The following is a 24,248-nucleotide window of genomic DNA, read 5'->3' as shown; positions in this document are numbered from 1 at the left end:
CTAACATTTAAAGCATGTATGCATCGGGGCTGAAGGATAGCAGAGGAAATGAGCACAAATTCACTCTGATTAAAACTGACTGATGACTGTAATATTTTAGCAACATTTCCGTACAAACTACTTCATAAATGAGGAGAACTGAACAAAGTAATTATAACACGGCAGAGCAAGTGCCCTTAAATTATTAGACTCTATTAAAAAAGCTCTATCACTGTTTTCCTGAGAGATAAGGTTTCCATACCCCACACCCCAAAAGGTCATGCCATTCTGTTAGAAATACTTACAGTATGTATGTTTAAAGCATTTTAAAGTTATGGATCATTCAATTACCAGAACTCCCAGTCTAGTTGTCATTGTAAATCATGATTGAATGCTTTCAGGTTCAAGGTCCATGGCTGCTTGTCACTCAAATCTATCTACTACAGATGGGATGAATTTCAACAGTTCTTGGCTGGATAGCTTGTGGGAGGGAGATAAAAACAAACATTATCCAGCCTGTGTCATCACAAATGTGTCTTCTGTTGGTTAATTGTGAAACAGCTTGTGCAGTAGTTGAGCAGCAACACATTCTTTTTAAGAAGGGTCATGCAAACATTAAGGGCTTTAAAAAATATATTTTTGTTCATTCTCGGGTTGCCCATCCCCAGTTGTCCTGAGAAGATGCTGGTAACTGAATGGCTTGCTAGGTTGTCAACTACATTGGTGTGGGACTGGAGTCCCATATTGGTCAAATCGGCTAAGGATAGCAGGTTTCTTTCCCTAAAAGGCATTAGTGAAGCAGCTGGGTTTTTACAATAATCCAACTGCTTCATGGTCACCTTCACTGATACCAGCTTTTTATTTTCAGATTTTTAAAATTGAATTCTCAAACTGTCATGATGGGATTTGAACTCACATTCTCTGGATTATTAGTCCAGACTCCTGGATTACTCATCCAGTAACATAATAACGACACTACTGTACCTATAGTGTAAAAGGAAGTAAAGGGAACATATCAATGTGGGGTGGGGGTGGGGTGGGGGGGGGGGGGAGAAACAATCTATGTATATTTAAATCCACTATTTTATTTTAATTTTGCCATGTGTTAAATAAATAAAATCCAAGCTAAGAAAGTTTCTAAATCCTATCCAATAGGTGTCAAGCTTGGCTCAGTGGTAGCACTCTTGTCTCTGAATCAGAAGGTGCAAGTCCAAGAGTTCTGAGCACATAATCTAGACTGGGACTTCAGTGCGGTTCTGAGTGAGTGCTGTGCTGTCAGAGGTGCTGTGCTGTCGGACTTGACTTTAAACTGAAGCCACGTCTTCCCTTTCCAGTGGATGTAAAAGATCCCATGGTATTATTTGAAGAAGAGCAGGGGAATTCTCCCAATGTCCTGGTCAACATTTATTCCTCAACCAACACCTAAAACAGATACTCTGCTCATTTATCTCATTGCTGCTTGTGGGACCTTGCTGTACACAAATTGACTGCCTACATTACAACAATGACTACAATTCAAAACTACTTCATTGGCTGTAAAGTGCTTTGGGATCATCCTGAGGTCATGATAGAAACATAGAAAATAGGTGCTGGAGTAGGCTATTCGGCCCTTCAAGCCTGCACCACCTTTCAATAAGATCATGGCTGATCATTCCCTCAGTACCCCTTTCCTGCTTTCTCTCCATACCCCTTGATCTCTTTAGCCGTAAGGGCCATATCTAACTCCCTCTTGAATATATCCAATGAACTGGCATCAACAACTCTCTGCGGTAGGGAATTCCACAGGTTAACAACTTTCTGAGTGAAGAAATTCCTCCTCATCTTAGTCCTAAATGGCTTACCCCTTATCCTTAGACTGTGTCCCCTGGTTCTGGACTTCCCCAACATCGGGAACATTCTTCCTGCATCTAACCTGTCCAGTCCTGTCAGAATTTTATATTAATTCTATACAAATTCAAATTATTTCCATACATTCTTTTTTTGGACAACAGAATCAGATGAAGATGTCCAATTTTCAATGGCTGTTGAATTCCAGGGCTATGCTGACACCAAATATGTGGATGTGATGAAGATAATTCAAGTGTACTATTGCTGATATTGAAAGGTGGTGGGGGAGGAGAGGTTGATAATAGCTGATACTGGTAAAGAAAAACATATTAATGCAAAAAAAATCCAAAAAATAATTTTTTTAAATTAACCGCAGTATACACTGAAACATAAATATGAATTTGATTCAAGCTAAAAATTCAGATTACTATTTATTCTATTATATGGAAATATTTTTTGGTAAATTAGTTAGATTTATATTGCAATATTTCTGTGATATTACAGTCACAGTGTAACTGTAGAGTTGCATTGTGTGACTCCAGAGGGGAGCAGTGTGAGACCCTTTGGATGAGACAGTCTCGCATTACTTGTGGAAGTCAGTCTAGGCACTCTTTAAAGCTACCCGGAGTTGTTATAAATGTTTAGAGTGAAGGCATTCCTGCCTGCAGCCACGTGTGGAATAAGAAGAGCTCTCTCCTGAGGAGGAGGAGGACTGCAGATCAAGACAGGGAATATAAACAAAGTACTACCTGGCTGGAACTGACTGCAAAACCAGCCTCAGCTACCGCTAAGTATGACACAGACCAAATCTGTCTGCACCAATCAAAGGCAGGAACAGTACAATAAAGACGTTAAATGGCTCCAGAGAGAGAGTTTTCCTGATATTCTACCAATACCATCGTTTTGGAATAAAATATTTTCAAAGGATTGAAACGTAACAATTTCACAATTATATGTTAATGAATAACTGGGACCATTGCAAAAGGAAATTTTCCATTTGATGAGAAGATGAATAGGATGTACATGATTGTTTCTTTTCCGCTTTTCTTTTAGACTGTTAGTGTTCTGATGGTGGCTGAATCTAATATTTCTGGAATTTATCGCTGCTTGGCTTCAAACAAAGTTGGAAAAGATGAAAGAAATATTAACTTTTATATTACAGGTAAGAGACTGAAGCAGGAATGTGTAGCCCAAATTGCATATTTTAAAAGAATGGCACCTTGCATTTCTTGCATTTATATAGTGACTTTAAAGAAAAAACATCCCATGGCACTTTAAGTGGAGGGGGGGAGGGGGGGTGAAGAGAGAAAAATAGATAAACGGGTTAAAACAATGGGGACTGAGCTATGGTGGTGAACAAAAGTTTGGTCAAAAACATAGGGTTTGAGAATGTTTATAATGTGGAGAGAGAGGTAAAAGAATTTAGGGAGGGAAATTAAGAGAGTAAGTCCAAAGCATCTGAAAGCTCTGCCACCAATCATGAGTTATTGGAAGGGGCGGGTAGGGGGGTGGGGGTGCGGTGGAGGGTGCACAGAAGGCCAAAGTCAGAAAATTAAGGGAATGGGAAGAGATATAAAATTGGAGAGGTTGCTGAGGAGTCATGAATGGATTTGTTGGGGGACAGGGAGTCATTATAGGTCAGTCTTAATGGGTAAATGGGTTTGCGTACAGTACAAGATATGAACATCTGAGTTTGAACAAGTTGGAGTTATGGAGTGTGGAGGATGGTAACTGACAAGGAGAATAGTGGAGAAATTAGGGGTAATTTTCAACTTCATTTTTGTCCATTGAAATCACTGATTCATTCTATCTTCTATGATCATGGATTCTAGAAAGGGCAGGCAGTAATTCACAATATCACAAAATCTAGTAGGAAAGTTGCTAAACAAGTACCAGGTATTTACATTTGTTAAATATGGTAATTTGCTTTGCTAAATTATAGATACTATAGAATCTCGAGCTGGAAATTGAATTGTAATGCAAACATTTTTAATTTAAAAATGAGTTGTTTCCCTCTGTATTCAAGTAATTCAGAGACTCAAAGTATCAATTTTTTGCGGTGTAATAGGCAGTGGTGTTAATAGAATTTTCATTCATCGATGCTTCTTTAATACAACTATTTTCTCAGAGTCCAAAACATACTGTTCAAGTAAACTGTTAGCTCAGGTGAGAATATACCTTCAGAATAAATCCTTCCCTTTTTGTTACACACCAGGCAACTATGGCTTGGTTTGGTAAAAAAAACCTCTGCAACAAAACTCCTATTGGCTACATTAGGAGAGACCATCGAAGCTCAAACCCACTACCAAGAAGCATTAGTAACTTGGATCCAAACCCAATAAGCTCCTAAATTATTTTCTTCTCTTTATTTCCTTCCCCCATCCCAATTAATTCCCTTCCCGCACACTATCCTCCTCTATCAGGAGACCCGGATAGTCTAGCCTCTGTTTCTGTCATCACAGCTCCTTGATCGACTGCCCAGGAGGCATTCTGGAGTGATGTCGGAAGGGACTCCACCCTGTCAGTTTTCCCTTCCTCTCACGGATGACTTAGTCAAGACTTGAAACTGCTCCCAATAGGAAGCCCAAGTGCAAATGTCAGTTGAGAATACGAGCTCCTGATTCCCAATTGAGAGTCCAGCGTTCTGGTGCTGCAGCTACCAGGAATCTCCTCTTGAACAACAAATAGTGTTGTCCCCTCTACCTAAGGAACATTAAATGGGGGAACTTGGTTCATGCTCTTCGTCTATTGAAAATAGGTATCAACTCACAGCTACTCCACTCTAACTATAAATAGCTCACATTGAAAGAAAAAAAATGATTGGAAGAAGTATGCTGACCAAAAAATGCCAGAGAAAGAGCCACACATTAACATTTTGATGTCTTAAAAAAGCGCTTATCCAACACTAACTGTACTAACAGCATTTCTTGGAAGAGATTTAGCATATCTGTAGGAGAGTCCAAATTAAAAATCACCTCAGCTATGTCAAATGATACTTAAGGTAATGGGAGTGAGGGAAGGAGGTTAAAAACTGTAAATTTCCTCAAAGGCTGGATGCTGGGGGACAAAGGTTACAGCCTCGCCACCTGGTTCGTGACCCCCCTCCGGAACCCTCAGACAGAAGCCAAGCATCGCTACAATAACAGCCATATAGCCACACGCAACATCGTTGAAAAGACAATTGGAGTGCTCAAGCAGCGCTTCCGATGCCTGGACCACTCTGGAGACAGTCTGTAATACCACCTTGAGCAGGTCGCTGAGTTCATTGTGGTGTGCTGCATGTTGCACAACTTAGCCATCATGTGGGGACGGGAATTGCCACAGAGGTCTGCAGGACCACCGCAGGAGAGAGGGGAGGAGGAAGAGGAGGTTAAGGAGCCTGGCGATGAACCCATGCCACCATCCCCCCAACACCACAGGGGAAGCCTCGTGCAGCTTTCGCGACTGCAAAAGTGTTACGTCAGCAGCTCATAAATCAACGCTTTGCTTGAACGGCGAGAGTTACGTTTCACCTTTGTCTGGCCACTGTATGCAACCCCTATAATGATTGTTACCCCTCATTTTCTAAAAGTTAGTGAGCTACTGTACAAGAATGGTTACCTTGAATAAAAATATTTTTATAAAATTTGAAATTCTGCAAAACTTTGGAAAATTTAAAAGTTAATAAATAATTTCTTAAAATCAAATGTGTAAACAAAAATGAAATTTTTGAACGAACAATAACAATAACAGTAGCAACAGTATAAAGAACAATAACAAAACAACCAACTCCACCAACAACCCCCATCCCGCACCAATTTTACCTGCGGCCACCACTCCCACCGTCTCTCCCCCCACCCCCCCCAATGACCCTTACCCGCAGTCGCTTACTCCCGTTACCCCTACCCTGCTGGGACCAGGATGTTGTGCAGCAAGGCATCCAGAGCGCTGCTGCTGTTGGGGGATAGACAATGGCAGTGCCATGTGTGGATCTATTGGAGAAGCCTGGGGTGTGGAAGACCCAACTTCTGAGTCGGAAGGTAGATCTACCTCCCGACTCACAAGTGCTGTCTGCCTGAGTGGTATGACACTGTGGGGTGCAGTGCCAAATGCCGAGACCATCAAGTGCCGCATGGCATTGACAGACTTGGTGTTTTGCCGCACTGCCTCAATCAGCTCCGACATGTCCTCCGATTGCCGTGCGGATTGTGCGGCGATGTTCCCGGCTATTCCACCCATGGCCTGGAGGAGCTCTTGACCTATATCGACGCTTGCCCTTGACAGTCCCACCATGTCCAGGTCGGCGTCTGCCTGTCTTGGAGCATACCTGTTTTGCCAGATCAACCTCCGTGGATGCGGCATACAGGCTTGAACACTCTGGGTGCGCTGCTGCATATCGCTTGGCCCCGCTACTTCTGAGACGCTGACCCCAAGAAAGTTGGATCATGACGATGAAGAGATGACCGCATGTAAAATGTCTGAGCCCACAAGAACCTCCTCCCCCTCCTCCACCACCTCCTCAACTGATTGCAACATCTCCCCCCCCCCCCCCCCCACCCGCCCCCCACAACTGCTTGGAGAGGGTCCTCTGGGCACCCCTCTTCTTCCTCTTGCTCTTCGACATCATCGTCCAGCCAGTAGTGCCTGAAGGAGGCGGATGTGGAGGCTCCCGTAGTGGGCTGGAGTGCATGTGACTCCTCATGTGCAACTAGAAAACAAAATATGAGTGGTTAGCAGCAGGGGAGGGGCCAGGGTGACATGAGTACGGTCATGTAGCACAGGCTTATTTAGAGGACTACCACTACTGCATTATATGTTGCTTAGAGACACTACATGAAATGAACCTAACCCGAATGCACAGAAACTGCATGATATTACATTACATGACCCCAACATTACATTCCATTTTATTGACACAACATTACATGACCGCAACACAGCCCAAGGATTATGCAGGACTTACCCTCCGCTGTCACCACCACGGGTAGCCGTCCTGTCGTGCGCATCCACCAGGGCTGCGGCGCACTCCTCTAGGTCCGTTAACTCAACTAGATTTGGTGGCCTCCCCCCATGGGCCGCTACTCCGCACGACTGTTGGAAAGTTTCTTCTGCAAAAATGACAATAGCAATGTTTAACTGAATTGCCCATCTGCTCTTGCGGCATACACCGATAGCCATCTAAGCACTAGTAAAATGGTGTGTGCTTTTAATACAGTCCTTTGTTCAAGGTCCCATTAATGTCCCATTAAGCTGCACGTGGTTCATGAGGAACACATCTAAGTGCACAAACATCTTTTAAGATCTCAGAAAGCCGTCGTAATACGATCAGTCATGGCAAATGAGGCATGACACTAAGCCTACCTACATCAACAAGTGTTAGATTTACATTTTATGTAAAGAGGGAGTGCATGATTAAAAGTATTACTTACTCTCGGGGCTGAAACTAGGTCATTCCTTCTCTTCCAGCACTGGTTGGCCCCACGATGCACTTGAGCCACTGAGGACACCGCCTCCGAAATTTCATGCCAGATTCTCTGGTACACAGTTAGGGGTGGTTCAATTGACCCCATCTGGCCTCAACCTCACAAACCAATGCCTTTTGGGCATCCAGAGTAAATCTTCTTGCCCTCCCCCTCCCCCTACCTCTCGTTTTCTCTCTCTCTCTCTCTCTTTTATATCTCTTTGTCTCTCTCACACTCACACTTGCTGAGAAAACGGACCTTCTGCGCATGGGCGGGCGACCCCTGACCCTGAATCGCGGGAAAAAAGGACTTTGAGAAAAAAAAATTGCGCATGCGCAGAAGGCCTGTTTTTCCCAGCCTCCAAAAAAAACCCAGTCTTCCACGACTATGTATACCATCACCGCCAGACACATACCTCTACCGCCAGTCAACTTTTGACCGAACTAGCGGCCCTCGTTCTTAGCGGTATTCCGGCAGTTAAAAAAAAACGCGATCTGCAATTACCGCTGGAATACCGGTGGCGATACTTGACGAAATTCCAGCCCTTAGTCTTTCCTTGCTCCTATTATCTATAGGTTTTAATATTCAACTTTGGCATTATCTAATCATTGTATGTGGATTTATCTCATCGTTTCAACCTTGTCAGGCAAAGGTGTTATGGGGCTTGGCATTTCATGTTAGTTTCTCAATAAAAAAGTTAAATCCTTGTAGGTTTAATTTAAGAATTAGTAACAGATATGGACCGGACAGGTCTTAACTGTTCTCTACAGAAGTGAAAGTAGTGCTATTTTAACTTATTATTACTTTACTGAATTTTACTTTGTTGTTTGGCTCCCAACCTAAAAAAAAATCACCATTATATAAAGAAACAAAACATTTTCTAAAAGGATGTTAACTATTGGACTGATAGTCAAATGATCACAACTTTTATCCATAAGGTTTGAATACCTGTGTGAGAAAGCCAACCTACCTAAAAGAGCACAATTTTATAATTTCTCCTACCAGAAACTGCACGGAAAAAAACTCTTTTAAATGAATGCACCTTAAAGGAATTTGCCAAGATAAAATCATTTAATCACGATTAGTTTTATTACTTTTAGACCAAGCCCATCTTGGCCAACTTAGATACTTTGTAATCAATCACTGTCATTTGTGTCAACCTTGTACAAAATGGCAGTTCTGACTGTTGGCTAATTTAAAAGCTGTGTGTCCTTCACCTTTCTGAATTGCCACTACAAACTCCTATTTCCACATCTTCTGATGTGACTTCCAGGAGGCAATTGCCTCTGTATTCATCTCACAAAAGTCTGATAATATTTCTTCATGAGCCCAACCCAACCCATCAGTCTTTAATGATGGGAAATTCGTAGCAGATTTTTTTGTGTGATGGAGAGAAAGTGGTTTGTTACATTAAACAAGGAACTTTCATAATGAAAACCTTATTTACAGGCATATTAGTCTCGATACTTTTCTCCCACTGTTTAAAAATGCATTTTTCATTCCTACTTTCAGGTTTCCCTGCACGATGTGCCAGTCCCCAATCCCAATAGGTGATCAGCTCCCAGGCCTCTGCTGAGACCATACTTAAGCTGGTTACTCGGAGGTGCATGGGAATGACCTGAGGTAACGGAGGCAATGATTTTAATTTCCTCCCTGTCAGGATACATATAGCTTCCACTCACGTTGTAATTGAAGAATAAAGCACAATACCACTGGCTTACCCCAGACTATTACTCTTTCAAAAAAAAGTTTTCATTTAACACAAGTTATACAAATATGTATTATATACCTGTTGTATCTAATAGGTCAATAAATAATTTACTACAAGTAGAAAGGCATAGAACAGAAATTATTATACTGGCAATGACTATCAGTCAGAAGAATTTTGGCATTTAATTTATATTTTGTTTAGACCAGAATTTGCCCATATCTGTATCAGATTTAAATATAAATGGAGTCCATTAAAAACATTTCATGGACTATTGAGGAACACAATTAGTGTTTCAACCGTACAAATGTTTTAAATAGTAAAACTGGTTGATAATGAAGAAGAAAGCTGTAGACTGCAGGAAGATATGAATGAACTGGTCAGGTGGGCAGAACAATGGCAAATGGGATTCAATCCTGAGAAGTGTGAGATAATGCATTTGGGGAGGGCTAACAAGGGAAGGGAATACACATTAAATGGTAGGACGCTGAGAAGTATAGAGGAACAATTGGAGTACAAGTTCACAGATTCCTGAAGGTAGCAGGCCAGGTAGAAAAGGTGGTTAAGAAAGCTTACGGAATACTTGCCTTTATTAGCCGAGGCACAGAATACAAGAGCAGGGAGGTTATACTTGAACTGTATAAAACACTAATTAGGCCACAGCTAGAGTACTGCATGAAGTTCTGGTCACCACATTAGAGGAAAGATATGATTGCACTAGAGAGGGTAGAGAGGAGATTTACGAGGATGTTGCCTGGACTGGAGAATTTTAGCTATGAGGAAAGATTGAATAGGCTGACTAGCTGACAAATGATTACCCTGCTGGTATTAAATTGGCTGAAACATTACCAAGCAAGTATAAATTATATTTTATAAATATTAGGGAGACTTTTAACTCCCTCCACCCAATGTAAACCAGGTGGAAAAAATATTAAAATTCAATTCCTGAGGCAATTTTAACTGCTATTTTCTTGGACACCCAGGTGGGATCCTCATGAAAAGATGTAAATTGGAGTTCTATGATGTTGTTTGGACCCTGAGGCAATTTTACCAGTCCACTGAATGGAGTGTCCAATGAACAGGAGTGCTCCTCTGAACCATACAAGAATGATTGGGCCATTGATACCTCACTCTTCCCTTCCCTTCTGCCCCACACAACCCCCCAGAACTCTCTCCTGTAACTTACTGAATACTAACTGGGCAGCCATTGGGCTGTCTGATCTTTGCAGGCTCAAGTTGGTGATCTGCCTCTGGAATCCCTTTTGTGTGGGCAGCTGACCCACGAAATTCAAATGCGTCCCGGATTGCTTTAATGGATTGCTGATTCCGCCCGGGAGATAAAATTTCCCCTATTGTGTGGGGATCCCCTAGTGGCTTAGTGTGTAAATACATCTCAATCTAGGTGGATTTAGGGATGCTGCAATTGCTCCATTATCTGGGATAGCACAACAAAAACTCAGTATAAGCTCATTCCTGCTCCTGATCACTATCCATGGCCCTAGTGTCTCACCTCCTGACTCCCCAAAATCTTTCTACCATTTACAAGGCACAAGTCAGGAGTGTGATGGAATACTCTCCACTTGCCTGGATGAGCGCAACTCCAACAACACTCAAGAAGCTCGACAGCTTCCAGGACAAAGCAGCGCGCTTGATTGGCACCCCATCCATCACCTTAATCATTCATTTCCTCCACCATGGGTGTACTGTAGCTGCAGTGTGTGCCATCAACAAGATGCACTGCAACAACTTGGCAAGGCTTCTTCAACAGCTTCTCCCAAACTTATGACCTCTACCAGCTAGAAGGACAAGGGCAGCACCACCACTTGCAATTCCCCTCCAAGTCACACACCATCCTGACTTGGAACTATATCGGCGTTCCTTCATCCTGGGTCAAAATCCTGGAACACCCTCCCTAAACACCCACCCTGTGGGAGTACCTTCACCACACGGACTGCAGTGGTTCAAGTAGGCAGCTCACCACCACCTTCTCAAGGGCAATTACGGATGGGCAATAAGAACATAAGAACATTAGAAATGGGAGCAGCAGTAGACCATTTGGCCCCTCGAGCCTGCTCCGCCCTTCAATAAGATCATAGCTGATCTGATCATGGACTCAGCTCCACTTCCCTGCCCACACCCATAACGCTTTATTCACTTATCGCTCAAAAATCTGTCCATCTCCGCCTTAAATATATTCAATAACCCAGCCTCCACAGCTCTCTGGGGCAGAGAGTTCCTTACATTTACAACCCTCTGAGAGAAGAAATTTCTCCACATCTCAGTTTTAAATGGGCGGCCCCTTATTCTAAGACTATGTCCACTAGTTTTAGTTTCCCCTATGAGTGGAAATATCCTCTCTGCATCCACCTTGTCGAGCCCCCTCATTATCTTATAAGTTTCAATAAGTTCACCTCTCATTCTTCTGAACTCCAATGTGTATAGGCCCAACCTACTCAACCTACCCTCATAAGTCAACCCACTCATCTCCGGAATCAACCTAATGAACCTTCTCTGAACAATCTCCAATGCAAGTATATCCCTCCTTAAATACGGAGACCAAAGCTGTACGCAGTACTCCAGGTGTGGCCTCACCAATACCTTGTACAGTTGCAGGAGGAGATGGTCATGGCTGTTGAAGCTTTCGAAAGCGAAAGCTCACCTGTGACAGCTCGTCAGATTAAAGTCTGGACAAATAAAGACCCGCTACTGTCTTTAGTTAAGAAATGTGTCCTGAATGGGGACTGGGCAGTCACGTACAGGGCATGCCCTGAGGAATTTAAACCGTTTCATAGGCGCAAGTATGAACTCTCAATTCAGGCCGATTGCTTACTGTGGGGAAACAGAGTAGTCATGCCCCAGATTGGCAGAGATGTTTATCAGAGAACTTCACAATGAGCACCCGGGCATTGTCATGATGAAGGCAATTGCCAGGTCACACGTTTGGTGGCCAGGGATAGATGCAGACCTGGAACTTTGTGTTCGCAGGTGCAACACATGTGCTCAGCTGGGCAACACACCCAGGGAAGCCCCCCTTAGCCCCTGGTCCTGGCCCGCCAAGCCATGGTCACGCATCCATGTGGACTACGCAGGTCCTTTCATGGGAAAAATGTTTTTGGTTGTAGTAGATGCCTACTCCAAATGAATTGAGTGTGCCATTTTCAATTCAAGCACATCCTCTGCCACGGTAGAAAGTCTATGGGCAATGTTCGCTGCCCATGGTCTACTGGATGTCTTGGTCAGCGACAATGGCCCGTGCTTCACAAGCACTGAATTCCAGGACTTCATGGCAGGCAATGGAATCAACCATATCAGAACGGCACCGTTCAAGCCGGCCTCAAACGGCCAGGCGGAACGAGCAGTGCAGATAATTAAACAGGGGATGCTCAGAATCCAAGAGGGTTCCCTTCAAAGCCGCTTATCATGCCTCCTGTTGGCCAATAGATCCCGACCACACTCGCTCACAGGGGTTCCACCCGCAGAGCTGCTAATGAAAAGGACGCTCAAAACTAGGTTATCCCTTATACACCCTACTATGAAAGAAATTGTTGAGAGCAGGCGTCAGTCACTATGTGACTACCATGACAGGAATGTGAAGGCGCGATGTATTGATGTTAATAACCCTGTTTTTGTCCTTAAGTACGCTGCAGGGCCCAAATGGCTTGCAGGCACTGTGATTGCCAAAGAGGGGAATAGGGTTTTGGTAGTTAAACTTACCAATGGACAAATCTGCCGCAAACACGTGGATCAAACTAAAAGGAGGTTCAGCAACCCCATAGAGGAAGCAGAGGACGAACACGACGTAGAGTTTACTCCACCACAGGTGACCGAACACCGGAACCAAGTGGAGGAGAGCCCAGTCACTGTGGGCAATCCGGACAGGCCTGAGGCACCGCAAACAGCAGACACTCAGGCCATCGCCCAACAACCAGGGCCCCAACTCAGGCACTCTACAAGGAAGTGTAAACCACCAGAGAGACTTAACCTGTGATCCCAATAAGACTTTGGGGGGGAGGTGATGTCACGTATTCAACTATCATTGTAACCCATGTATAATCTGACCTAAGTTGTACACCTTGAGAACATTGACCACAAAAATGTGAAATTGTGGGAGACACTCCTAACCTGGACTTTCAGGTATAAAAGGGGAAGCTCCACCCACCTTCATCACTTTGAGGTCATGGTAATAAAGGTAACTGGTCACAGAGTGACCTTCTCTCAAGTATGGGCCTCGTGTGCATTTATACTGTATAGTAAGGATATATTCAAGGTGTGGCCTCACCAATACCCTGTACAGTTGTAGCAGGACTTCTCTGCTTTTATACTCCATCCCCCTTGCAATAAAGGCCAACATTCCATTTGCCTTCCTGATTAATTGCTGTAACTGAATGCATACTTTTTGTGTTTCATGCACAAGGACCCCCAGGTCTCTCTGTACTGCAGCACTTTGCAATTTTTCTCCATTTAAATTATAATTTGCTTTTCTATTATTTCTGCCAAAGTGGATAACCTCACATTTTCCCACTTTATACTCCATCTGCCAAATTTTTGCCCACTCACTTAGCCTGTCTATATCCCTTTGCAGATTTTTTGTGTCCTCCTCACAATTTGCTTTCCCACCCATATTAGTATCATCAGCAAACTTGGCTACATTACACTCGGTCTCTTCATCCAAGACATTAATATAGATTGTAAATAGTTGAGGACCCAGCACCGATCCCTGCGGCACCCCACTAGTCACCATTTGCCAACCGGAAAATGACCCATTTATCCCAACTCTCTGGTTTTTGTTAATTAGCCAATCCTCTATCCATGCTAATATATTACCCCCAACCCCATGAGCTTTAAATGCTGGCCTTGTCAGCGACGCCCACATCCCATGAATGAATAATTTTTAAAAACCCTGCCACTAAGTCCTCAGTGTTTTCGGTGTGATTGGTCATATGTTTTCACAGTAAGAATCATATCACACAGCGCAAGTTCTCGGCTTCTAGTTCACAGCCCCGTTTCTCTGCTGGCACTCAGCATGACTGTGGGTGTGTTAGTAATTACTACGTGTGAGACAGGAACAGGACGGCCTTATCTCAGAGATTTCCCAGTGTCACTAAATGCATTTTGTTTTGAGATTCCTGATGGTGCTCGGCAAAGATAAACAATATCTTCCATCAGGAAACCTGTGAGCTATTTCCAGAGGAAGTTTCAAATCACTTAAGTAAATAAATCCCCTTTAAATTATTTCAAAGTGTGTTGGTTAGTTTGGAGGAAGATTGTAAAAAGCAGTTGGGTTGTTGTTTTTCCATCAGTTAATCATGTCCCATAATTAACCTAGAACCTATGAATGGTCCAGATATATCAGCTTCTTTCTAAATATCGAGCAGACTGATTAGTATCATTTCTATTCGGGTTACCTTCTGAAGACTCATGTGGCAGTTCTGAATTCCTCAAAAATATTATAAACAATTAAGTTTAATACTGGATTTTAGCCTATGTACACCAGTCATGCTTAAAACGTAAACTAATTTGCTCTTGTGGACTACTTTGTCTACATTTACAACCTGACTCTAATTATTTAATGATGTTCTTATTTACATAGTTGGCTTAAACAACATGTTTTGTCGCATTGATCATATAATAGACTGTTTTTAGTTGACTGGCTCCTGCATTTTTTGAATGCATGAGCAGTGGCTTAACTATGAGAAAATTATGTCACAAAGGCATCATGCAATACATACTAAACTGATTTTATCACATAATTTTGTATGTAACTGGATGATTAATAAATTGACCTAAAAAAATTAATGATATTGTTTAGGGATGAACAATTGGGAAAGAGTTTTAGAGTTAACACCTGAGAGATAAAGTTGAAAACAGTAGACCTATACCCCTGACCTCTGTGTTGATAGGGCTTGTATGACATGTGCAACATTTTCACACTAACGTGTTTCAAGTTACAATGCTGACCTAATCTAAGCATATTTCTGATCTGTGAATAGAATTCCAATGTACAAGACTACTTCCTGTTCATCCCCATTGTACAAATTTCCTGATCCAGGCAGAATGCATCAATACAAAATCACAATCCTAGCATAAAATGACTGAGCTTTGTATGCTTAGCACAATACGTACAGTCAAACCACTGCCAAATTCCACCCAAAGCACGTTGCAAGCTTTAGACATGTGATCACTACTGTATGAATTTATTTGTTTTTGTTTCGTGTTTTCTGTTGTGTTTAGGTTGAATTGCTGAATGAAAAATTAAATAGTATTAGTGGTGCAGAGGTTAGCCACTTGGCTTTTTTTCTGCTGGTTACAGAACTCCTTATCTAAACACAATCCTGAGCCACGCATAACATTTCATGGCAAAGTATTCAAAAGTTTATCAAGATTCGACTTTTTTAGCATTATATTACTCTCGTGTATATTAACAACTTGCCTCCTCTCCCCATCCCCACCACACACATAGTATAATTATAGGAACTTCCAATTAGAGGGTGCTGTGATGGACGCTGTATGAAACACTGTTAGGTTTCTTGTACTCAAAACATAGCCCAGTGATCCTTCCTACCCGCCCCCACCCCAATGTTCTTCTCTCCACTACTTGCTGGGATATGGTTCCATGGTTGCAAGAAGTCTGGTGGTATCTGCAAAAGTGAGTATTTTTCATGTCCAAGCCTGTACCAAGAGTATTGGTAGGATTTTCAAATGTAGAAGCCATCACAACCAAGCCTATTCCTGTCCTCACCTGACATGCAAACATGTGCACTTTGCATTAGGGATCATTGGACACCAATCAAGAGGGGGATCCTGGCTCATTTATGCCTCTGTAACCCAGGGCATTTACGCTAATTGTTATACAGGGTATTGCAACTGCTGCACCAGTCAAAATCAGCTAACTCAGCTTGAATTGCGGATCGAATCTAAGATATTCTAGTCTCCATGATGTAGTGATGCAATGCTTGATGAATTCACCCACTGGACCATCATGGCAGCTCCATTGTGCCTTTAATTCTCTCCAATAATGCTGGTATTGAAAATGGCTAGTTTACATAACCATACATTTTTTTTGTCTTATTAGATGTACCTAATGAATTTGGATTTGAGATTGGCGTGGGACATAATACATTACCTACTGAAGGTGATGACCTGATTTTATTCTGCCGAGCCAATAAATTTTTATACTCGAGCATTGTTTGCCGTGTTCTGAGTAGGAACAATCATACAGTGCATTACCTCAGCAGCCTAAATGAAGTAAACTCCAAAGAATATTCAATCGCTTTGAACTTTACCATCAAAAATGTGTCTCAGGATCAATCTGGAACTTATGAATGCACAGCCAGAAACATTATCACTCAGGAGGAGGTAATTCGGAAGCAGAAGATTTATATTAGAGGTGAGTATTAGATCATATATTGTTCCTTTAATGTAAATGGAATATAAACAATGCCAAAAGTAAAATAAAAGGGTATTGTGTGATTCTGAATATCTGTTGCATAAGTTCTCTGTGTTACTGAAAACAGTTCGTGAGCCAAAAGCACTGCAACTTTATTCAGGAGTATTTTGGCATTGCACTTATATGTAACATTGATCTACAGTAAAATTAATTGCTGAAACTGAGCCTGTCACTACACTTCAGTGGATAATTGGTTGCACAATACTGTTGTTGTTAATTCACCTATACTCAGTTATCCACAGAGATCTTTTGCATAATAGAAATGGTATAGGTAATGTAATGGTTCCAAGTTTGCTGATGATACAAAAATGGGTGGGCAAGCAAATTGTGAGGAGGACACAAAGAAATCTGCAAAGGGATATAGACAGACTCAGTGAGTGGGCAAAAATTTGGCAGATGGAGTATAATGTGGGAAAATGTGAGGTCATCCACTTTGGCAGAAAAAATAGAAAAGCAAATTATAATTTAAATGGAGAAAAATTGCAAAGTGCTGCAGTACCAAGGGACCTGGGGGTCCCTGTGCATGAAACACAAAAAGTTAGTATGCAGGTACAGCAAATAAGTAATCAGGATGGCAACTGAAATGTTGGCCTTTATTGCAAGGGGGATGGAGTATAAAAGCAGAGAAGTCCTGCTACAACTGTACAGGGTATTGGTGAGGCCACACCTAGAGTACAGCGTACAGTTTTGACCTCCGTATTTAAGGAAGGATATACGAGCATTGGAGACTGTTCAGAGAAGGTTCACTGGGTTAATTCCAGAGATGAAGAGGTTGACTTATGAAGATAGGTTGAGTAGGTTGGGCCTATATTCATTGGAGTTCAAAAGAATGAGAGGTGATCTTATCGATACATATAAGATAATGAGGGGGCTAGATAAGGTGGATGCAGAGAGGATATTTCCACTCATCGGGGAAAATAAAACGAGGGGACATAGTCTCAGATTAAGCTACCGCCCATTTAAAACTGAAATGAGGAGGAATTTCTTCTCTCAGAAGATTGTAAATGTATGGAGGCTGGGTCATTGAATATATTTAAGGCGGTGATAGACAGATTTTTGAACGATAAGGGAATAAAGGGTTATGGGAAGAGGGCAGGGAAGTGGAGCTGAGTCCATGATCAGATCAACCATGATCTTATTAAATGGCAGAGCAGGCTTGAGGGGCCAGGTGGCCTACTCCTGCTCCTATTTCTTATGTTCTTATGACTGTATACAAGGTCACTGGAATGTGTAATGGGATCTAATTGATCCCATTTTTATATATTTTAAAAATATTTACTTGTGCATTTGTGTGTTATTTTCCCCATTTATAATTATTTCTTCACTTCTTTGGGCCTCTTCCTGCTTCATGCACTTTTCCCCAACTGTGGGCTGGAAACCTACCCTAAGCCTCTGCCAGTGCCACTCCATAACCAAATACTAGGAAGTTTCTGAGGTTTCTATGTTTCACACTCTTGCATTTTCTCTTCCTCAATGTCTTGTCTGCCTTTGGTACTTTTTCTTGACGGTCCAACTGAGGTCAGAGACAATCTGTGGCATGTGTGGGTGTGAACTTACACTGTCATACTGCAATTGTGGAAATGAAAATTGGGCAGTTTCTATAACATATGACTGCTCCGTAACAACAATGTTACGCCTGGGTGGCCAGGTTAAAATCTACCCCAAGATTAGTGAAAGTAGATGTGAAGAAATGTAAAGTTATCCGCTTTGGTAGGAAAAATAGAAAAGCAGAATATTTTCTAAATGGTGAGAGATTGGGAAATATTGGTGTTCAGAAGGACCTGGGTGTCCTTGAACATGAATCATTGAAAGTTAATATGCAGCAAGCAATTAAGAGAGGAAATGGTATGTTGGCCTTTATTACAAGAGGATTTGAGTATCAGAGTAAAGACGTCTTACTGCAATTATATAGGGCTCTGGTGAGACCACACCAAGACTATTGTGTACAATTTTCTTCTCCTTACCTAAGGAAGGATATACTTACCGTCGAGGGAGTGCAACAAAGGTTCACCAGACTGATTCCTGGGATAGGGGGATTGTCCTACGAGGAGAGATTGAGTAGACTAGGCCTATATTCTCTCGAGTTTAGAAGAATGAGAGATGATCTCATTGAAACATACAAAATTCTTACAGGGCTTGACAGGGTTGATGCAGGGAGGATGTTTCCCCTGGCTGGGGAGTCTAGAACCAGGGGTCAGAGTCTCAGAATAAGGGGTCAGCCATTTAGGACTGAAATGAGGAAAAATTTCATCAGTCAGAGGATTGTGAATCTTTGAAATTCTCTACCTCAGAGGGCTGCAGAAGCTTAGTCGTTGAGTATATTCAAGATAGAGATCGATAGATTTTGGGATATTAAGGGAATCAAGGAATATGGGGATAGTGCAGGAAAGTGGAGTTGAGGTAGAAGATCAGCCATGTTCTCATTGAATGGCAGAGCAGGCTCGAGGGGCCAAATGGCCTACTCCTGCTCCTAGTTCTTATGTTATCTTTATGTTCTGAAGAGCCATTACCAAAAATTGTGTAAAACTCATTAATTAAGGGGTATGTATTACCACAAAAAGTTATAAATGATTAACTTTTAAACTATTGTCTCTCTCTCATGATTTATTTGAATATTTTTGTTGAAACAGATAGTGCTGATAGCACCATTGAGGAGTGCTAACTTGGAGGAGTTACTAGTCCTGGCAGAGTGGGAGAGATAAAATGAGGTGCAGAGAGATAGTATTGCTTCAGCTTTGATCACGCCTGTTAATTTGGCCCCTTTGCTGAGTGCAACTCCTCCAAGTCAGCAGCTTAAAAAGTGACTAAAAAGTGCAAAAGAAAACGTTCAACAGGGATGACTGTAGTTTTTTTTTTAAACTGATTTTTAAAGAGAGCCGATGGGGACACTTGCTCCAGCAACAGCTACAGGCCTCTGTGCATTGTCTGCTGTTGTTTCCTCCTGTGTGCTTGTGAATCTTTATTATTTTACTAACAAATGTATGCATTGTATCCACTGTTCGGGATGTCTTCTCAGAAAGTGCTGAAGCATTATATTTTAGTGTGGATGTTTGTTTTATTAATGAAACAATGCCTGCAGTCTTCAGCAGAAGAGGATTTGAGTCGCTGTCTCAGCTGTGTTCACAGTACTCCACTACACCAGCTGGCTTCATGACAAGATGATTAGTATGTTATTCCATTTTGCATCAATTTAAAAATGGAGAGATTAATTGACAGATTGGCAATTAGTTGGTCTGACTTCAACTCTACATGAATTTTTATTACATGCTGGAAATCACGTCCCAGTTATCTTCCTTTCATTGACCTTATCTGAACCACAATGTTTGAAATGTGGAGAAAAAAAACTTTCATAGATTTGAAGAGTATTGTGAATGAAAGCTTTCAGTGGCACGTAGAAAGGCACGTCTCATAAAAAATAGCTACTCGTTTGAGAGAAGTGGAACCAGACTGACGAAATCCAAACAGTTTCTCGTGCTTGTGAACTCCTGAGCGGACTTCCTCCTGTAAAAAGTGGCACAATGCCCTGAAACTGAACTTATCTTTCACATGGGAATAGCTTTTGTTGAGGGCAGAAAAGTAAACAATGGAGTTTCCCCCCTTGATACCAGATTTACAGAAAATGTACTCATTTAAGGAGAAACCAAAAGACAGTAATTGTGAGAGTTTCTGTGCTAAGAAAATTGAAGTCTTTAATTATGTTCCCAACATGACTATTTTACCTACACTAACCAAATTTACTAACTAAGACCCCAAATTTACTATACTAAGGCCCCAAATATCCCCAGCCACTTAGAGCGGCATAGTTAGATATGGTGCACCGACTTCGTGGGGGGAAAAAAAGCGCCAAAAATTTACCTCTCAATTTGGCCGCTCTCTTGTCGTCCGGATCCATTGGCGTGGGCTGCAGAGCCTGGGGCGGGTGTGGGGGGAAGGTGGAGCTTCGGCTGCATTTGCTCAGCGCAGCCAGCAAGGTGGCAAGGCTTGAGCTCAGCGTTTTGTGAGTGCCGGCAGGGGGACGCATGACCATTGAGTGTGCGCAATGGGCGGTCCAGCTTGCGCACATGCGCAGTGCAACAGGAAGTTTGGCAAACGGCCAATTAAAGGGAGAGCGTACTCAGAATCATTGGTAATGGAGTATATATAAAGGTGAGTTTTGAATATTGATTTCTGTGTGGCTGAGGGAGTGGAAAGGAGTGCTGGATAGGTGGAAGAAAGGTGAGAAGTGTGATTTTTGAACATTACTTGCATGTGAGTCCAAAAGACGAATGGCGCAAGAGCGTGCAAGACGAACCAAGAATTTTCTCCGTGAGGAAGTGGAGAAATTAGTGACTGTAATTGAGGAGAAATGGCTGGAGCTGGATATCAGCAAGAGTGGTCTGTCAAAAGTCTCACCCAAGGAAATGAGAGAAAGATGGAACCTCGTTGCAGAAGAATTCTCCGCTGGGGTCAATACCGCAAGATCTGGAACCCAGTGCAAGAAGAAATGGCAGGACGTTGGTCAAATAGTGAGTGTAAGTAATATCTTCATCTTTAAATTGAATTGCAATGGAAAATTTGACCATCTGTGTGTGTCCCACCCATCATAAGCCCTCCATGTCTGAAAATTAATATTTTCATCTTTGCAGAAGAAATTGGCACACAACAAAAGGGAGAGAACTAGAACAGGAGGAGGTCCGCCAAATCTGCACCAACTGTCACCCCTGGAACAGAGGGTTGCTGCCTTGCTGAGTCGGACCGGAAGAAAAAGAATCAGCTCTGCACAAGCTGGACCCACACGCGACGGTGAGGGTGAGTCATTAAAATACATAGTCGCCCTTCAAATCAACCTGTTGACTGGCTTGCTATGCGTCAGACTACTCATGCCACCCATCCTGCCCCCTCCTGTGCTGCTAACCATTTGACTGTTTTGTTGTATTTTGCAGAAGAAGACACTCCTCAAGATCCTGAAGATGCACCAGAGGATCTAGATGCGTGCGCTCCAGACCAAGGCGGGTGGGGGGAGGAGGGATCCATGGAAATGTGTGCTTGGGAGAATGCTGACTGCGATATGGATCAGGACAATGCACAGGGCATCACACTGCCAGAAACCTCCATGAGCTCTTCGGCAACATTCCATGGGTTTACACCTTCTGAGGTCGCAGGTTGCTCTGGCGATCGGTAAATGCATCTTGGGACACCCAGTCCCCCACCGTCCCAGCCTGCGCCTCGCACTGGAGGGGTGCCACTAGGCAGACCCACGGCAAGGGGAAGGAGAAGCTGACCAGTCTCTCCTGAGATGCAGCCCTGAGCAGAGGTTAATCAGGTTGTTTCATTGGGTGAGGAGACCAATGCCCTCACAATCACTCGTGGCGGCTGTCAGTGGGGTACGTGATGATGTCGCGACACTGTCGGGTGAAATCTCTGCACTAAGATGGGAAGTAAGGGCGGGCATTTCAGAGGCTGTGCAGACGATGGCCGATGCCATGAGGGAGCTGGCTTCTGCAATAAGGGCACAAAGGCCAGAGACTCAAATTCCACTCCCATTTCAATTCTCCCACCAGTCACCGGTCAGACCCAAGGCCGGACCCCCAACTGCACCCCCCCCCCCCGCCAACCACCATCACCGACTCAATGAGGAAGTGCACTTTCCCCGAGATGTGGGTGAGGGATGGGTGCAGCCTTTCTTTACTGTTGTTGTTGTTGGCGTTGAAGTGCACTGTAAAATTTCCAATAAAAGATATTTTGCATCAAAACTGAATCATGCTCCATTAGGACCACGCAACATTTAGGGCCAACTGTAAAAAGTAAAAATCCCTCACCCCTACAATCATGTGTGTCTGCCGCCCCTAGCCCTGGTGGGAGGGCTAGCTGGTGCGTTCTGCAGTCGGCAAGGTAGGACTGCTCTATTTTCTGTAGCTGATTTATCTTTCATTTATTTTTGATGTTGTGTAGCTGTTGTGCTGAAGATGTTGTACTGAAGATGTTGTAATGTTGTGAAGATGAAATGAAGGTTTTTAGTGCTTTAGAATACTCTAACTCACCTCCCCCCCCCCCTCCCTCCCGCCCGCCCTATCTCTGGCTACCTGCGCTGATTTCTTAAATGTAGGTAAGGTTTTTCTGTGCTTACAAAAGTGGCCACATGCATTGGCCTAAGTTAGTTTGGAGTAACTTTCAGCTGGCCAAATTTGCTTCTATGGGCAGAAGAGGCGTAAGTGGCTTGTCACGCCCCCTTTTGGAGAGAACAAACTAAACTAGAAAAAAACCTAACTAACTGACTTACATTGGAACAAGTTAAATGGAGAAATTTGCGATTTTTAAGTTACTCTAAGAAAAGCTACTTACACCAAAAAAACGGGGCAATTCTTTGGGCCCTTAGTACTTAAAAATAACATATTAAATTTCCCTTGTTTTGTAACTACAATTTTCTTTCGAGTTGATTCCCTTAGACCTTCTCTGCACCATTCCACAGATGGTGCCAACACTCTGGTACCCTGCCCAAATGGCTATATATTCCTATTGTTATCATTACACTCATTACCTTCTGTTGCCGGTGACAGTTTAAAATATATATATTTTTTTTTCAATGTGGCCATTCTTGCTATTGTTTTTTTGCGTAATAATACAAAATAGAACATTAGTTGCTTTTACATTGAGCATAGATGTGCAGAAGCACAGATTTTTTTAGTTCTGGAAACTTTAGAACCTATTCTACAATTCAAATATTGCTCTTTAAAGGTGTATTCTGTGTGGTGGATGTTACGAGGATGTTGCCAGAACTGGAAAATTGTAGCTATGAGGAAAATTGGATAGGCTGGGATTGTTTTGTTTGGAACAGAGGAGGCTGAGGGGAGATTTAATTGAGGTGTATAAAATTATGAGGGGCCTGGATAGAGTGGATAGGAAGAACCTGTTTTCCTTATCAGAGGGGTCAATAACCAGGGGGCATAGATATAAAGTAGTTGGTAGAAGGATTGGAGGGGAGATGAGAAAAACAAAATTCACCCAGAGGGTGGTGGGGGTCTGGAACTTACTGCCTCAAAGGGTGGTAGAGGCAGAAACCCTCATCACATTTAAAAAGTACTTGGAAGTACATTTAAACAGCCGTGACCTACAAGGCTACAGACCAAGTGCTGAAAGGTGGGATTGGGCTGGATAGCTCTTTTTCAACTGTCACGGACACGATGAGCCAAATAGTCTCCTTCTGTATCGTATTTTTTCAATGATTCTATGATTTTATAAGCATTCATCTGTATCTAATTGAAGGACTTGCACTTTACCCTTATTTTAACCAGGTCATTGAAAATCAAGCATTTGAAGTGGTATATTTTGCCGTGTGTAACCTGAAATAGTCAAGAGGCAGGTCTTAATAGCCTGCTATCAGAGATACCACTATAAAGTTTATAGTATACTTTGTAGAAATGCCATTTTGTGTAGTGTCTCCAACTATTTTTTAACATAAGACTACGACTCCTTCAATTTCAGCTCAGGAAGTTCCGTACCTACTGCGCAACTTAAGCAGCCAGGATGTGAACGTCAGTAGTTCAATTACGTTGGAGTGTCAGGCAGAAGGAAGACCAATGCCACAAATTGCATGGTACAAAAACAACCAGAGATTACTTGTGGAATCAGGTGTGGCTCCTACAGAAAATAAACATATTTATAATATGAGCCTGGAAATTACAGTGCTTGAATGCTTAATGTAGTTATGATATTCCTTTGAGGTGTTAACCAATTAAAATTAATGTACATTAAGCTATATGATTCTTAAAATGTTCTTGCAGCTTATTTTCACAAAACTTATGTAATATTACTGAAGTGGCAAACTTGGCATTCATCACTGCCTTTTAGAAATTTACTTATGTAGGAA

At 42.5% G+C, this 24,248-nt stretch overlaps 1 protein-coding gene across 3 annotated transcripts in view; it reads left to right on the top strand.

Annotated features, from left to right (window-relative positions):
- flt1 (fms related receptor tyrosine kinase 1) overlaps window positions 1–24,248 on the top strand; it is a 274,841-nt gene that overhangs the window by 171,133 nt on the left and 79,460 nt on the right. For all 3 annotated transcript variants that reach the window (XM_070892291.1, XM_070892293.1, XM_070892292.1), the window contains exons 12-14: window positions 2,860–2,968; window positions 16,028–16,342; window positions 23,864–24,010. In XM_070892291.1, coding sequence (XP_070748392.1) covers window positions 2,860–2,968; window positions 16,028–16,342; window positions 23,864–24,010 — 571 coding nt within the window. The remainder of the gene's footprint in view (window positions 1–2,859; window positions 2,969–16,027; window positions 16,343–23,863; window positions 24,011–24,248) is intronic.

Source organism: Pristiophorus japonicus, chromosome 10 (genome assembly GCF_044704955.1).
Source record: "Pristiophorus japonicus isolate sPriJap1 chromosome 10, sPriJap1.hap1, whole genome shotgun sequence".
In the NCBI taxonomy this organism is placed as follows: domain Eukaryota; kingdom Metazoa; phylum Chordata; class Chondrichthyes; family Pristiophoridae; genus Pristiophorus; species Pristiophorus japonicus.
This window is presented reverse-complemented; position numbering and strand designations above follow the sequence as displayed.